The sequence below is a fragment of the Bufo gargarizans genome, chromosome 9 (assembly GCF_014858855.1).
Source record: "Bufo gargarizans isolate SCDJY-AF-19 chromosome 9, ASM1485885v1, whole genome shotgun sequence".
In the NCBI taxonomy this organism is placed as follows: domain Eukaryota; kingdom Metazoa; phylum Chordata; class Amphibia; order Anura; family Bufonidae; genus Bufo; species Bufo gargarizans.
In genome coordinates, this window is record NC_058088.1 from 1,609,323 (window position 1) to 1,627,052 (window position 17,730).

At 44.0% G+C, this 17,730-nt stretch overlaps 1 protein-coding gene across 1 annotated transcript in view; it reads left to right on the top strand.

Annotated features, from left to right (window-relative positions):
* Positions 1–17,730, top strand: part of LOC122946194 (tyrosine-protein kinase receptor UFO-like) — a 78,006-nt gene that overhangs the window by 11,552 nt on the left and 48,724 nt on the right. The window contains exons 2-4 of the mRNA XM_044305631.1: positions 11,782–11,986; positions 13,666–13,766; positions 15,179–15,361. Of these exons, the coding sequence (XP_044161566.1) occupies positions 11,782–11,986; positions 13,666–13,766; positions 15,179–15,361 (489 nt within the window). The remainder of the gene's footprint in view (positions 1–11,781; positions 11,987–13,665; positions 13,767–15,178; positions 15,362–17,730) is intronic.

Genomic DNA, 17,730 nt, shown 5'->3' on the forward strand with positions numbered 1-17,730 from the left:
TAATGTCAACTAGTAGAAGATGGGGGCCAATTTTGAGCCCCCTGGTTCATGGCAAATTATCAATATTATAATGTGGTATTTGAATTTTATGGGTAGTCCGGAGGATAATGTGATATGAGACAAGAGCAGTTCCCTGAACTATTCTTAAAATATGAAGATGAACCTGCCCAAGAGTTACTTCTCATTTCATGTAATTTCTGCCCATGTAATGCTTTGCCCGGAATTAGCGATCTAAAAACGGCGAAACTTGATGCGTCATCTTAAGTGTGAATATCATGTTCTTGTACCTTTAAATTATCGTATGTAGCGACAATCTAACTATATCAGTGAAATCATTACTGCAGTTTGTTGTTTTACTGACACAAGTGAGATCACACATATGTCCTCATGTACTATTGCAAAATTGTTCATTCCCTGGTAATTTCTGGTAATTAAAATGTTCTGATTTGATATTCGTGGTAAAAACGCTATGAAACTGAGAGGTCAGCAAACAGAGTTGCGCAATCTGTTAAGATGTAGTCGATAAACAATTTTCTGTCCACATTTTACCATGAGGTAATTTTTAGTTGCTTATTTTGCACTCATTGATTTACTTGTCAGGTGCAGCCCGTGGTCATTACTGCATTCCCTACTTGGTTTGGTCTCACACTTTATACCATGCAGTTGATATTCTCTGCTTGGATTTGGAAGAGTTGGTGTGTGGACCTTATCTGTGTTCCTGCTCATCCATTTTCTATAAGATAAGTTGTACTGCTGTATTTGGTTGTTCCCCTGTGCTTGTTACTAGGCCTCAGGGAGACGCTGGTTTGTTCACCTGGGAAGGAACCAGTAGTCTAATTTCCTGCCACTACCTAGGGCATTTCAGGGCTCCTAGGGTCTAGGTTACGGCATATGTATTTTCCCACTTTCAGGGTCTATACATACTGACAGGAGTCAGGGTCAGGTTTAGGGGCTTCCTAGGAGGTCACCTTTATCCTCTCCCTAGCCTTGAGGCCTAGTTCTGTGTTCCTCTACTGTATTTGTGACGGTTGTTAGTTAACTTTGTTTATGCAAGTGAGCTTTAAAACACAGATCCAACCACTTTTAGTACCCCAGATAAGCTCATCCAAAGAAATCCAGGTATATCAGGATATATAAGAGCAGGGGCGTAGTTAGAAATGACTGGGCCACATTAACATTTTTTTATAGGCCCCACCCTCCCGAATCTCCCACCCCCACATACCTCTCAGACCCCCACCCCTTCCAGAGCTCCCACCCAAACACCCTTCCAGGACCTCCCACCCCAACATCCCCACACCCCTCCTAGACCTCCCACCCTAAATCTCCCACCGCCAGTCCCCAGATATAATGGTTCAGACATCAAGTGTCCTGTTCCCCCCTCCTGCCTATATAATGATCCAGACCTCCAGGTTCATGCTTCCCCCTACTCCCCATATATAATGGTCCAGACCTCCAGGATCCTGCTTCCCCCTACTCCCCATATATAATGGTCCAGACCTCCAGGATCCTGTTTCCCCCTACTCCCAATATATAATGGTCCAGACCTCCAAGGTCCTGCTCCTCCCTATATAATGGTCCAGACCTCCAGGGTCCTGCTCCCCCTAAATAGAATGGTCCAGACCTCCAGTGTCCTGTTCCCCCCCTATATAATGGTCCAGACCTCCAGGATCGTGCTCCCCCATTCTCCTTAAATATAATGGTCCAGACCTCCAGGGTCCTGCTCCCCCCTTCTTAAATGTAATGGTCCAGACCTCCAGGGTCCTGATCCCCCTTCTCCTTAAATATAATGGTCCAGACCTCTAGGATCCTGCTTCCCCCTACTCCCAATATATAATGGTCCAGACCTCCAGCGTCCTGTCCCCCCTCCTCCCTATATAATGGTCCAGACCTCCAGGGTCCTGCTCCCCCTAAATAGAATGGTCCAGACCTCCAGTGTCCTGTTCCCCCCTATATAATGGTACAGACCTCCAGGGTCCTGATCCCCCCTTCTCCTTAAATATAATGGCCCAGACCTCCAGGGTCCTGCTCACCCTCCTGCCCAGATATAATGGTCCAGACCTCGGTGATCCCACTCCTCCCTCCTCCCCAGATATAATGGTCCAGACCTCCAGTGTCCTGTTCCCCCCTATATAATGGCCCAGACCAGACCTCCAGGGTCCTGCTCCCCCTTCTCCTTAAATGTACTGGTCCAGACCTCCAGGGTCCTGCTCCCCCCTTCTCCTTAAATGTACTGGTCCAGACCTCCAGGGTGCTGCTCCCCCCTCCTCCCCAGATATAATGGTCCAGGACTCCAGAGTAAGTTTTACCAGTCCCAGAGTCAGCCAGCCCTCACCTCACAGCCACTTGAACATCTGCGCGCCCACACTCCAGCAGCACTGCCAGGCCCAGCAGCACGCAACTTCGCTGTACGCTCCGCATCCTCCACTTCTGGCCAGTTTGACTGCCGCCCAGACTGGGAGCGGGACCACTCCATCTCCTCATTGCAGGTATGCCTCTCTGCCTCCGGCCACGCCCTATGGCACCGCCCTCAGCCTGCAGGCCTTATATATAATCCTCAGTCGGCGGCCCGGGCCCCCAGTGGCGTGGGGCCCCATAGCCATTGCTATGGCTGCTATGGGGATCCCTACGCCCATGTATAAGAGGACTGTGACACAGCATGTCAAGTAGGAAGTGAAAAATCTGTTTTAAAGTGAACCTGTCTAGAGCTAAATGCTGCTCAAATTACAGGCAGCATGAAATAATGCCAGGCTCTTTGGTTACAAATCAGCTTTGTTGTGCTTTGAAACCCAGGCTTTTTGCAAAAAAACAATGGTTAAAAAATGAGCCAGGAAAGGGGAAAAGAGTAGTTGTCAACTCACTGGATTCTCTCCGCCTGACTGATAGAATGACAGGTCTTTCCCTATACACAAATACCAAAAGTCCTATCTTTCTATCCTAGCCAGGTGGGGAGAAGTCTGTGAGAAGACACCCAGATGTCTCTTGTCCCCAGACTCCCCACCTATCTATTCTAGCCAGGTGGGCAGATGCCCAGATGACTCCTCTCCACCTGTCTAAGCTAGCAAGGTGGGGAGAAGCCTGTGGGAAGATGCCCAGATGACTCTTCTCCCCATCTATCTTTCCTAATCAGGTGGGGAGAAGTCTGCAGGGAGACACTCAGGTGACTCATTTTCTCACCTGTCTACTGTATCTATCCTAGCCAGGTGGGGAGAAGTCTGTGGGGAGACGCCCAGATGACGTCTCTCCACCTGTCTATGCTAGCAAGGTGGAGAGAAGCCTGTGGAGAGATACCCAGATGACTCTTCTCCTTACCTGTCTATCTATCCTACTAGCCAGGGCCGAGAAAAGCCTGTGGAGAGATACCCAGATGACTCTTCTCCCCTCCTGTCTTTCTATCCTAGCCAGGGGGAAGAGAAGTCTGTGGGAAGATGCCCAGATGACTCCTCCATATTCATCTATCTTTCCTAGTCAGGTGGGAAGAAGTTTGCAGGAAGACGCTCAGGTGACTCTTTTACTCACCTGTCTACTCTATCTATCCTAGCCAGGCGGGGAGAAGCCTGTGGAGTGATGCCCAGATGACTATTCTTCCCACCTGTCTATCTATACTAGCCAGATGGGGAGAAGCTTGTGGGGAGCCATCTAGATAACGTTCCTCCCTGTTCCCAGCTCATTTTCTAAACTATGTTTTCTCTGAAATGCCGCAGTGTTACAGCATAAAGCACAGCTCTCTGTAATGAGGGAGCCTGTTGGGATTTCATGCTGCCCATGGTTTGCTCACCATGAAGTTCCTGACAAGTTCTCTTTAAAGGGCTTCTGTCACCCCCCATTTAGCAATTTTCAGTATCGGACATTAGCTATTTGCTAATGTCAGTTGAGTCCATATATATCACTCTTACCTCTCTCTGTGCTGTAATTTCTTTAAAAATCTTACTTTTATAATATGCTAATTACTTCACTACCAGCAAGTTGGGCGGTTACTTGCTAGTAGCTGCCGCATCCTCGGACTATAAACACGCACCCTCCTCCATTTGATAGACAGGGCCAGCGAGCGCTCTCCTCCTCCCGCTGGCCCTGTTTGCCCATGAAATCCCGCGCCTGTGCCGTACCGATCCTCATTGGGCGCAGGCGCTCTAAGAAAAGGACGCTCACTTGCCCGTTCCTTCCTCAGTGCGCCTGCGCCGATGACGTCAGCCTACACCCGGAAAAGAAGCGATGACGGCAGTCTTCTTTTCCGGGTGTAGGCTGACATCATCGGTGCAGGCGCACTGAGGAAGGAGCGGGCAAGCGAGCGTCCTTCTCTCAGAGCGCCTGCGCCGAATGAGGACCGGTATGGCGCAGGCGCTCTGAGAGAAGGACGCTCGCTTGCCCGCTCCTTCCTGCGCAGAATTTCATGGGCAGACAGGGCCAGCGGGAGGAGTAGAGCACTCGCTGGCCCTGTCTATCAAGTGGAGGAGGGTGCGTGTTTATAGTCCGAGGATGCGGCGTAGGTAGGTAATTAGCATATTAAAAAAGTAAGATTTTTAAAGAAATTACAGCACAGAGAGAGGTAAGAGTGATATATATGGACTCAACTGACATTAGCAAATAGCTAATGTCCGATACTGAAAATTGCTAAATGGGGGTTGACAGAAGCCCTTTAAGGTCCGCCATTTGGTATTTGTGTAATTCGTGTTGTCATTGAGGGATTTGTTCATACAGAAAATACAGGTGCATCTTTTTTCTCTGGAAAAAACCTTCACCTACTTCACATTACAGTCACTTCTAGTAAAATCAGACATTTAAAACCTACAGGTAGGCGTCACATTGAAGTCAAGCCTAGACAATGATTCTGAACACAAGCCAAGAATTTGGCACCGCGTGACCACAATCGGGGTGTAGTAGCAATGCAGCAGTGCCACTTCTTGGTATTCAGATATCAGTCTTTAAGTTTGCTTCAGATTCACCATGTGAACGGGGAGAACTGAGCTTCTAGTTAATATGGACTAAGGAGGCTGGAGGTCACTTTCTTGGAATGTTTTGGACTCTACAGAGGAATTTTCCACTTGTGCCATGGAAAGCATACAAGGATCAAAATCTAAAATATTCATTAGAAAACCAGATTTCAACGAGTTTATCCGCTTCCATGTCATTAAAATGTAATCATTGTATAATGAAAAGTTATGCAACTTGCTAATACACCGCCCCTTCTAGTTTTTTAAACTTCTGTTTGCTGTCAGTGAGTAATGACATTCTTGCTTTCATTCAGAGACTATAAAAGTTACATAAAACTAGTCTTGTCCTCTGCTTAGAAGTATATTAAGGGGGTTTTCTGACCGTAGATATTGATGGGCTATTCTCAGGACAGGTCAGCAGTATCAGATTGGTGGGGGTCCGACTCTCTATGATCAGGAGCAAGTGTCCAATTTCCCTGCAGCGCCCTCACAGGGGGTATGAAACATAGCAAAGTCTCTGGTCCTCCAAAGCAGGAGATGATGTTTGCAATTGCCCTCTTCTCAGGCTAGTAGGAGAAGGTCGTTTGTGGGGGACTTTCTTTTATGAACTTCAAATTTTCTAATACATTATTAGAAAATGTTTTTTCCAAACCAGACGACCCCTTAAATTATCCAGCAATTATATATTGTCTAATACTGTTTTGCTCAAAGCTGCAGACCGCCATGCACCTTACAAATTGAACATATAGGGGGACATTTACTATTCAATTTTGTGTCATAATAAAGTTGCAGATTGTGTCACATGCCATATTTTTAGCAAAATCTGCCACTTTCCCCCTTCACTCTACTTTTTAGAAGGGGTGAGAAAAAGGGGTGTGGCAAAGGCGGTGAAGGTGCGTCACTGCATGTCCATACAAATCTACTGACAGATGCCCCTTAACTCAAGACCTTCACTGTAACCAGAGAGAGTGCCCACTGCTCTTCTGTGGACATCTTTATCTCAGACTATCAGAAGAGCAATAGATCCATCATACTGTTATCCCATTGATAACATGTATAACAAGGTTATGGCATCGATGTCTGATAGGTGTGGTCCCACACAGGGGCGCACCGACAAGGGGGTCCAACGGGTCTGGACCCCCCCCCCCCCTTCCCCCCCAGAACCATTCATATTTTTTTTTTTAACACTCAGGGCCGCACCACCGATCGCCGCGGTGGCAAGGTAGTAGGAGATTAGCACTCATCTCCATATTCATCTATATTGCCTTCCTCCTCAGGACGGCGATACAGATGCCTGTGCTGCGGCAGGGCAGGGGAGGAAGAGGCGTCTCCCTTCCCGTTCTTCTGATAGGCTGGCTGCAGGTACTCTGGAGGGGGCACAATGGGCATTTGTACTCTGGAGGGGGCACAGAGGGCATTGCTAATGTGAAGGGGCCACAGTGGGCATTTCTACTATGGAGGAGGCACAATGGGCATTTCTACTATAGAGGGGAACAGTGCACAATGGGCATTACTACTCTGAAGGGGGCACAGTTCACACAGGGCATTACTTCTATGAAAGGAGTATAGAGGGCAGTATTACTGTGAAGGGGCACAATGGGCATTACTAGCACAGAGGGCAATACTACTATTAAGGGGAACAATGGGGATTTCTACTATGAAGTGGGCACAGAGGGCATTATTACTGTGAAGGGGCACAATGGGCATTATTTCTGTGAAGGGGGCACAATAGGCATTACTACTATTAAGGGGGCACAATGGGCATTATTACTATTAAGGGGGTACAATGGGCATTACTATTATTAAGGGGCATTATTACTGTGAAGGGGGCACAATGGGTATTATTACTATGAAGGGGGTGTAAGCCGTGTACCGAGGTGGGCTCTCCAGGATACAGTGAAGTCACGAACGAGGAATGCAATCCCAACAGCAGCTTTTGCCATAACAGAATTTTACTTAAATTTGGCAATAAACACAACCACAAATGCTGGGAACATACAATCAATTTACATACACCCAGCCTGAAGGCTGAGACCCTTGTGCTGCACAGCACGGTGCCCTCCGATGGATGCAGAAGGAAAGTGCAGTAATTTACCTACTGGTGGGCACAACTAAACTGCCACTCCTTACCTGTTATTACCCTAAAAACAAGAACCACTGTATGGGTGTGTGTTGCGGGCTATCCTGCGGTGCAGCACAACAGCTTACAATCTTACCAAGTTCTACAGTATTCCCCCTCCCATAACTGGTCCTGTAGCACGTACCTGAGTATTTCCCCTGAGCAAGAAAATGCCAACCTTGTGAGAATTTTATCAGCTCTCAAATGTGAAATGTCCCTTTAAGTTATGGAGTCCTTGAAATGAGCAGTAGTAACACTTGTGGTCTGACGCAAACAGAAACCCTAACTAACTATAGGCCTAGTTTCAGTCTCTAGGCGCCAACACTGTGATGAGATGCGTGCACGATCTTACCGACCCGGGTCTGCTTTGCATCCGCTGGTGACTCTGAACAGAACAAATGTCTCTCCAACAATCATGCAGTACTGCAGTGTTGCTTTGTTACTCAGCTCTCATCAGCGTTCCTGGCAGCAATCCTCCTTCCTCTGCATAGAATCAGGATCTTGGACATGATCATATTCACTTAGCTGCAGCTCTGGTCACTAAGGGATGCTCTCACACTTGGATGCCATTGGATTCTCTGCTCACACAGTTCCTCAGTTTCACTTCCTTCTAAGATGGCTGCTCTCTCCTTCTCTTCTCTTCTCTTCTCTCCGGACTATCTCATGAATATGGAACTATATGTGCAGTCTGTAGCTGTGTTTAGGAAACAGCGGCATCTTGTGGCCAAACAGCAGAATGTCAGTCCAGAAGATTTAATTTAATCACACAAACAGTGTTCAGACAAGGAGAGCTGTTTCCCCATCTCACAGGGGCACAATGGGGATTATTACTGTGAAGGGGCACAATTATTACTGTGGGAGGGGCGCAAAGAGGGCATTACTACTGTGAAAGGGGCACAAAGTGTGCATAACTACTGTGAAGGGGGCACAATGAAGGAATAAGTACTTTAATATGGCACAATGTGGGCATAACTACTGTTAGGGGGCACGCATTTGTACAAAACTACTGTGAAGGTTGTACAATAAGAGCAATACTACTGTGAGGGGGTAAGTTATTTTTAAAGTATTGGGGGGGATGATGCCACCCCAGGTGCCAAAAAACCTAGGCACACCACTGATGGCACCTAAAATCCTTGTCCGTCGCAGCACTTCGTCCTATAAAACAGGGAGGTGCTACCAACAAGCATAGATATTGTATTGAGATGAATGATCGTAGTAACGGTCATTCTTCCCTGTACATTCTGCATGGAAATGAGCAAGCAACGATCGTGAATTAATGTTCATATGGACGTTTTGCTCCCAATTATTGCTGGCTCTATCGGCCAATGTAAATGGGTCCTTAGTATAATCTTCCTCCTGGAATTACCATGATGGTCATGCAGCCTGCGGTTTGTGTGTGGCCAGTATAATAGCCGGATTGTCTTCAATGTTTGCTTAAGCTCAGCAAGCTAAGCACATGAAAGCCCCTAGCACAATCAATCTTACACAGCCACTGCCTTTTGTCTCCAGAGCACTGACTAAAAGCTCTAAAATCTATTCTCCAGTATGACCATCAGTCATGTATAGAACGGCAGTGACCCTGACAATGGTCACTCTGGTCGAATACCCTGATAGCCATCAGAATGAACTGTAAATGTACACTCATAATGGTCATAGATAGGACCATGCCGTAAGTGCAAGCGGGATCTTCCATGGTGACTATTGTCAAAATGTTACAGTTTAATGCTGATTGTGTATAGATGTGTATGATACATAATACAGTACAATGCATTGTATAATACACTGTAATGCTGAGTGTGTATAGATGTGTATGATACATAATACAGTACAATGCATTGTATAATACACTGTAATGCTGAGTGTGTATAGATGTGTATGATACATAATACAGTACAATGCATTGCATAATACACTATAATGCAGAGTGTGTATAGATGTGTATGATACATAATATATTACATTGTATAATACACTGTAATGCTGAGTGTGTATAGATGTGTATAATACATAATATATTACATTGTACAATACATTATAATGCTGATTATATAGATGTGTATGATATATAACACATTACATTGTTTATTACACTATAATGCTGACTGTATATAGATGTGTATGATACATAATACATCACCCTATATAATACACTATAATGCTGATTGTGTATAGATATTGTGGGGTTTTGCTCTGGTAGACAGGATTAGCGGACGCAGTATAGAGGCAACAACAAGTTCTTTGGATCAAACAGTTCAGTGTTTTATTCACACTTCAGGCAAGTGATAAAACAAGCAGTCATAATCAAGCAAAAAGTCCCTTTGTGGTGTTGGTGGTAATTCACACCATGCGGAAATTCTGCCTCAAAGAGTCCTTGCTGACAGCAGCACCAACCTGTTTTCACACCAAACAGATAGCAAGTCTTCATCCAGACAAAAGGCTCCCAGATCCCAACACAGAGACATGGCTTCTGAGCCCAGCTGCCTATTTAGGGACACCCAGGTGCTGCCAAAACCCAGACCGACATTTAAAATCCGGGCCAGTATTTCACCTCACCTGGCTGTAAATCAGCCCAGCAGCACATGCTGGGAGGAAAATACCTGTTTTCCCAGACCAAACCTTTCACTGTGTCACAATATGTATGATACATAACACATTACATTGTATAATACACTATAATGCTTTTTGTATATAGATGTATATGATACATAATACATTATATTGTATTATACACCATAATGCCTTTTGTATATAGATGTGTATGATACATGATATGTTACATTGTACTATACAATGCAGCATCTGTATCTGTTCTGTCCCTTCTGGTCAGATCGGCAGCTAGCCGCTAGTACAGAGAATTGCATGGAAAGTCATAGACAATTCCAGCGAAGTGTTTGATGAGTGAGTCAGTAGGTCTTTGGCAAGGCACACTCAGCTACCGCATGAGGAAGTTCATTCATCATTCAAAGGAAAAGAAAGATTTCACCAGAGAGAATTATCGGTCAAAAGCTCAGCCTTTCATTACAGCGTTACCCGAGGACAATGACATCTTTATAGATAAGGTCCACAACAAGGTTTTCTACTACTGTGTATGGTTTCAGACAAGTTTTGGGGCACAAGCCATAGATAAGTCCTTTCCCAGCATTAATTAGCAATATTGTGCTAATCAGTATTAAACGGTCAGTTAACTATAAGGTTGTATGCGCCAGCCTGCAACCTGTGCTAAAAGTGCTTTCACACAAAGTAGCAGTTGATACAATTGGTTACTTTTCTTTATAGGGATTGTCAGCCTTGCACTATCCCTTTAAAGAGGACGCATCACTTCTTCTGACATTAGCAACTACTTGCATTTACCTTGTAATAACCGTTCTGCAGCATGTTATGACTGTGTTGTACCATCATTTTCTTATTCCTTCTAGAAGTTTGTAGAGAGGTATCTCCCAAGAATGAGAACCATCTCACCAGCACCACCTATTAGAGGTGGTTCCCTATGAGTCAAGAGACTACTTTCCAACAAGCTATCATGGTCTCTCATGTGACAGGGGTCAGAAGATCTAAGAGAATGGCTGCACGTGATGTGATCTGACAGCTTCTCTGTTTTTACTTGCTTCTATGTTGTTGCTGGGTATGGCCACACCTCTGGTCTCAGGTGTAGCTTAAGTGGTCATTCCAACTCCTATTTAGTCTGGCCTCACCCATTATGCTATGCGGTTAATAGCTCCTTTTGGATGTTGGAAGTTCTGGTGTTGGTTCTCCTCTGAGTTCCTGCTCGTCCTCATACTTCAGAGTTATGTCTCTTTCCTTTATTTCTTATTGGTTGTTTTCCCCTACCTTTTGGTATTAGGCCTGAGGGAGTCTCCTGTTTCTTCAGCTGGGAAGGAACAAATCTTCTCTTGTCCTGACACTATTTCCAGGGCCCTTCAGGGTCAGATAGGGCCCTAGGTTCAAGCGTATGAACATTCCTACATTTAAGGTCTGTTCATACTGATAGTAGTCAGGACTCGGTTTAGGGATTCACTAGGTGATGAACTTTTCCCTTTCCTTAGTTTCTAGGCCTAGTACCTTTTCCATTCCCTCTTGTGGTCAGTGTAGAGTATCTACCCACACCGCACCATGACACAAGCCTTGGGATTTCACAAGAGAATATAGGCAAGCTAGATATCCATCCATAGACAGCTGTTTTGGGGTGCTTGCCCCTCATCAATATGGAGTAGGAGTCTGGCTGGCTTAGTGCGATGCCTTTAGAGTGGCTTAGCATATCAAAGAACTTCCAATAGTTGGCGCTGATGAGATGGCCCTCTTTCTTTGGAGATACCTCTTTACATATTCATATCCCATGGAGCATTGCCAGTAAGTCTCCATACAGGACTGGCCACTTTGAGGAGATTCTGCACAATGCATAAGCCAAATTTAAAAGTTTATGAAGGTCCAGATGAATGCTACCAAAGATAAGCCAAGACACATGGTTTGTTTGTAGTCTTTAGCCAAGGAGACACATAGGTTTGCATATCACCTGTATATACATTTTAAAAAACTATTTTAATAATATCTTCAAAAAGAGCATGGAGTAAAGGCCACTTGACTGAAAGAAGCTGAGATTTTGCCTATTAAATAAGCACACAATCACAAATTACACAAATCCCAAAAATCCCCTTTAGGACATATAACATAGACATCAGGGAAGCATTGGTTTAGTCTTTCAAGCATGCATCTAACCTTTTGTTTTTGTTCTCCTAGGCATTCATTTCACAATGGACCCAGCCAACATTACCTCCTCTCTCGGGAAGGACATTGTGCTGCGGTGCACTGTTACAGTCAGTGGGGATGCAGAGGTCCCAGACGTGGAGTGGTTGAGAGATGAAGAACCTTTGGCCTATGCCGATATCAATCAGATCCAGATGCCACAAGATGATGATACATGGTTGGCCATCAGTGAACTTAGGTTAGTGGAATGCTTCAATATTGATACACATCCATGGTCCGAAAAAATTCCTTCTTATACTTTTTTCCCATTGTGACTAGCATGGAGACAAACACGTTATAAGATGGGGTCTTACATTTTTTGTCTTTTTTTGTTGTTGATGAGAATGCACTGACCAGGTCTCTCTGGAGGAATCTGCTTCTTTTGGCTAACCACTTAGGGTGAATTAAAGAGTGAATTGGTTGTCAAAAATAATTTTTGCGGCTCATCTGTAACATTTTTATACAGAGTACAGATGTGTAGACAGATGATTATTAGATAGATATATAGATAGATAGACAGAGATATTAGACAGACCCCAGTTCAGAAAAGCAATAGTTAATATACAAAATTCTATATCTACCAACATCAGAGCTGTGTTACTGCTAATATCTAAGACCGTCCTGTATATAATAGAGAAATGCTGTCATCCCAGGAGGAATGCAGCTCTTGACATGTGTAGCCGGGAGAATTTTATCAATGTAAACATGAATGGTATGAGTCAGATATAGGATGGGCGTAGATTTTATAGAGATCTTAGTGTAAGGCAAGAGGTCACATCAGAAAGTGGAAGGAAATTATGTCCCTAAATATCTCTGATAGTCATGGCCCTAGAGTTCTTGTTTATCCTTTCGGTGAACCCATCTTATTAATGCACACATAGCTATGAGTGGTGACGCTGGATTATTTATGTTCTTCCACATTTGTTCTCCTCTGCTGCCCCACTCCACCCCAGATACAGTCACCATAGACTCATCACAATACCAAACACTCCACCAAGTATATAGAATACAGGAGTGTTGGTAGACATGTGATTATTGCTTGTGCTTAGAGTCCCAGTACATGTGCCTTGGGTGCTCAGTGCTAGCACCACCACTCATGGAATATATGTATACTAATTATTGAGTCCTCAGGACACATAGCCTACTACAATTTGTTAACTGTCCTGCATAGTCCTCCCACACACATGAACAGCACTGTTTTTGAATGTAGCCTCCATCATAGACTGTGTTTATTTCCATATTATTCATGAGCTGAGCCTCCAGAGATGATTCATTCGAGACAACACTACCAAGCACATATTTGTGGGCCCCACAAGCCTACTTTCCTCTCTATACATACTACGGGACCTAAACTGGCCATACACATTAGGTTGGTCAAACCTGCTGATTTCAGCAGAACCGGACAACTTTCTATTTTATATGTAAGTCTCCCTACTCTACCCATAGATAGGGAAGATAAAGATCAAGCATGTTGGATTTTAACTGCTTAATTCTTTTTTCTCGGGGCGTCTTGCAGCAGCTTTCTCCCCATATTCCCTCTGAAGTGTGCTTAGCTGAGCCAGCCGGTCTTAGTGGTTGGCCACTTCTTGAAGAACATGTCCACCTGATGCTTAGGGCAGAACCTAAGGGGGCAATACATGGACAAAGAGTTCAAAGAACACCAAATAGTTGCCTTTCAGTTGTCTTCTATTAGATCAATGTAGGCTGAACCCACCAATTTCCACAGGAACAACCAACCATCTAATGTGTATTGGAGGCACCACAGAAGAAACATACCACGGACAGCTATCTAATGTCTTTGGCTATCCGAAACTTAATGTAACTCCATATTTAATATTGTTTGTACTAAAGTCATGTTCACTTTCTGTCCCTTCCCAGCATTCATTCACTACAGTTGTCTGACTCTGGCTTGTATCAATGCGTGGTCGAGGGCGAGGACGAGAAAATCTTTTCAGAGTCAGCGTTTCTGCTACTAGAAGGTAAGCCATGAATTAGTTATTCTCAAAGAATAAGTTAAATGAATCACTGTTTACCTCAAATCGGAGTAAAGTGGTTGTCCACTTAGTTAGAAGACCTGTTGGAAACCTTCAGTTTAGCTTTGGAGGAAACACGCTGCAAGTGTTTCATTTTCCTGTAGCACCACCACAGGATAAAGGAAGCAATACACAGGGACTGTAGTGAAATTGCATTAAAATCAATGAGCTGTCCCTATAATTAACAGAGATATTGGATTCCCCAAGAGACCCTTTTTGCAGGCACTCTCCACTCTGGCTAATAAATGATTGTTCTGAATAGGCAACCCCCATCAATCAATTCAAAATCCCCTTTAAGTGATAAAACTCTGTCTGTCCACGGTCACCACTAGAGGGAGCTTATGGGTTTACTGAATACTCTGCTGGTTCAAGCTTTCCCTATTGGTGGCTGTAGGCTTCCAGAACATTGTAGTGTAAAGGCTAGGGACATCTCCAGGACAATTTTTAATAGCATTTTACTCATTTTGGGCTAACATAATTTTTTCAATTAGTCTTTATCAAAAATGTTCAGCAGTTTTTGTCATACAGGGGTTAAATCTCAGGCTTTCACTCTCTGTTTACTCTAAATCTTCTCAAATGACAGCTCATGTGTAGCTCTTATCTCTGATCTCCTGACCTCATAAACACTCAAGCTAAGTTGTTATTAAAGTCATATGAATATGGCTTAAATGCCTGTTGGTCAGGTGCTCTACATAAGCATCATCTCAGTAAACAGAAAGTGACAGTCAGCAATAGACTGAAATTTGACCACTGTATCACAAAAACTGCTGACAATTTTTAATAAAAAAACAATTGAAAAAAAAAAAGAACTTTAGCCCCAAATGAGTAAAATCTTAAAAAAATTGCTTTGAATGTGTCTATAGCCTTAATGCCACAATGACATGTTGTTAAAAGGAGGATAATTACTTTAGGCTTGCCATGCATTTTAGAATGTTGGCCAGTCTTCCAGAAGTTCCACCAACTCCGCTCTAATGACTATGGCTAGCTTTAGATGTGAATAGAAAATGGAAGTGTTTCCAAGCAAGCAGTCCTGATCGATTGCCCCATGTCTTCTACTACTTTCCACTGATGTTTGCAATCCGCATTTTTTATAGTTTTTAAGGGCTTACTTCAGCTTCACAGTGAATATTCATTTTCGACCCATTCCACAGCTAAATATTTGTATTAGTCATGTCATTACAATCATGGTTAGAATGAGTCACCCCCATAACTAGAGACATCTGACATAGCTTGTGCAGTGGAGTCGATTTTCTAAGCATTACAAATTTCATTTGCAGGATACATGGGAGCCTGATGATCTCCAGTGTTAGCGCATCACTGAGTACAGGAGTCATACCTTTATATCTTGTTTTGCCCAGGTCTGCCCATCTTCATCGATGAACCAGAGGACATGCATGTCTACCCCAATGTGCAATTTAACCTCAGCTGTGATGCTCATGGTCCTCCTGGTCCTGTGGTGGTGATATGGCTACAAGATGGTTTACCCCTGAACTCCCTCGTAGATGAACTAGCTTCGACGCCTTCAGTGCTTCAAGTCAAAGGTAAGGGACCTATCTGGAGAATTCGGGAGTGTCTTTAGATCCAGCTCTTGGTAAAGTTTTTGATTTCTTGAATACTGTTAAGTACTACACCAGCAGATAAGGCAGACGATTGTCGAGAAGGAAGCGTTCCTTCTGATAATCACCTGTCCATCAGTGAAGTAGACCGCTGCTATTACATGCAGCAATCTCCTCCACAGTATGGGGAGTCGGGATCACTAATGCCATTGCTTGTCCCCATACAAAATAATTATTTGCAGCAGACCGTGATTAGACAGAATGATCTGCCGCCGGCAAATGGTGATTTGTTAACCTGTTTAAAAATTGTGATTGCCCAATGAATGAGCATTTGTTCGTTTATCAGTATTACACAGGCAGGTCATCGCTAACGAACGTTCCTACAAGTGATTGTTAGCGATGATCTGTTCGATTATCGCTAGGCGTAATACAGCCCTAATTGATTTCCTGAGATAAGGTTTTATTGTACTGAACTGCCTAAGACAGCTTGTCTAACTTTATCAGTCCCATACAGTTGAACTGAGGGGCACCACTCATGCTCAACCACTGCTCCCTTCATAAATGGTGGGTGGGTACAGAACCCCAATAGATGGATCCCCAGTGATCAGAGGATAAAGGGATACATCTACATTGTGGAACAACCCCTTTAATCAAATTCAAGCTAAAGTAATGGTGGGCACATCTGCATGTGGTTTGACTTATATAAATGTCTGGACATAATTTAAAAAAGTCAATAGCCAGAAATAAGGACATCTCCTCCAAGAACCGTGTGATTAGAATTCTGTTTGCTCCAAGATCTGCTGGTTGCGAGCTAAATGTCCTTGAGTTTCCACCTACGCTTGAAGGTTCTTCATCGAGAATCTTGCAGACAACTGTTATTTTTATTTTCTGATATGGAGCTTTTACTCATTCGTTGAACATATTTCATATGCTACTCACCAAGGCCATTAGGTCAGGCTTCTGGTGGATACTTTCAGTGACATTTTCCAATATAAAGGATATATTTTGTAACCAGAGTATTAAAAGCAGACAATCCCATTTGCTCCTCAGTTTCATTTGTAGAAGTAATTGTAATGCTTGTATGTCAGATGTGCTGAAATATTTTTGGCCATTTTCCAGATGATCGCAGATGTCAGGTGCAGACGTTTTCCTTCTGACGCCCGACTATTATTTATTACAGAGCTTTCCAGGCAGTTTCATTTCAGATGTAAACTTTAATCTGTCTCTGAAGTTGGCGATCACCCTTTTCTTGCTAGAACAGTCAAAAAAATATATAATGTTGGCTCAGATCATCTGAGCTCACATGTTAAAGGAGTATTCCTATCCTAGGACGGGACCCCCCCGACCATCTTCCACCTGGAATGGGTGATCAGAGGTGGTCGGTTCTAGGAAACAGTTGAACAGGCTGTTCTATGCTGTTTCTGTAGCTCCCATACACATGAATGAAAGTTACCCACTCGGTTGGTTCATAATTCTGACCATCTCTAGTCACCACTTTCAGGGGTGTTGGAGAGGACCCATTCTTCTATAGGTACAGGCAGATCCCAGAGGCAAGACCCACATCTATTAGAAAATTGATGGCATATCCTGTGCCTAAGCCATAAATGGCTAAAATGGCATTGCCTATCCTGAGGGCAATGGGCAGATTCCATGACTTCAGATATTGAGCCAAAGACTGGCAGCCCCATAAACATTTGCACGAAAGATATTCTACATTTTTCAAACCAGCACCTGAGTTCTTCAGTAAATTCTATCTGTATAGCTCCACCTGCTGATTGTTATTTTCCTTATATCTCTGTCCACCTCAGTAACATTGTTGAAGTGGACACACATGCTCAGTTCTATCTTTCAACTGCCACCAACCATATCTACTGTTCAAAGCTGTGAATGTAGCATGGAGAGCTCTTCAGCAGAAAGTGCACGCCCCTGTACTGTGACAGGGAATGAGATGCAGACAGGCCATGCTCCTGAGCTGCCAGTAAATCTAGTAGGGCAATTGGAGCAATGAATGAGAGATCTCTGGATCCATGTGAGGTACAGGGCTGGTTCTAGTTTTGTTAGAAAGAGATTGTCATGTACTATATGATGTCTACTTTATATATTTTTTTATTAATCATGGGGATAATCCCTTTAGGCTTTTTGCTTGACCCTGCCAAAAAGCATTCATTTTTAACAAATATATACCTGATTATCCCCCCCCCCCCCCCAATGCTGTAGTTCAGTGATGCCCAACCTATGGCCCGCAGGCTAAATCCAGCCCGCGAAGCTGTGTTATGTGGTCCGTGCAGTTAGGCTGGACAGTCTGGTTTTAAGACTCCTGGTCCTCCGTCGGGCGCAAGGCCAGGACAGACAGC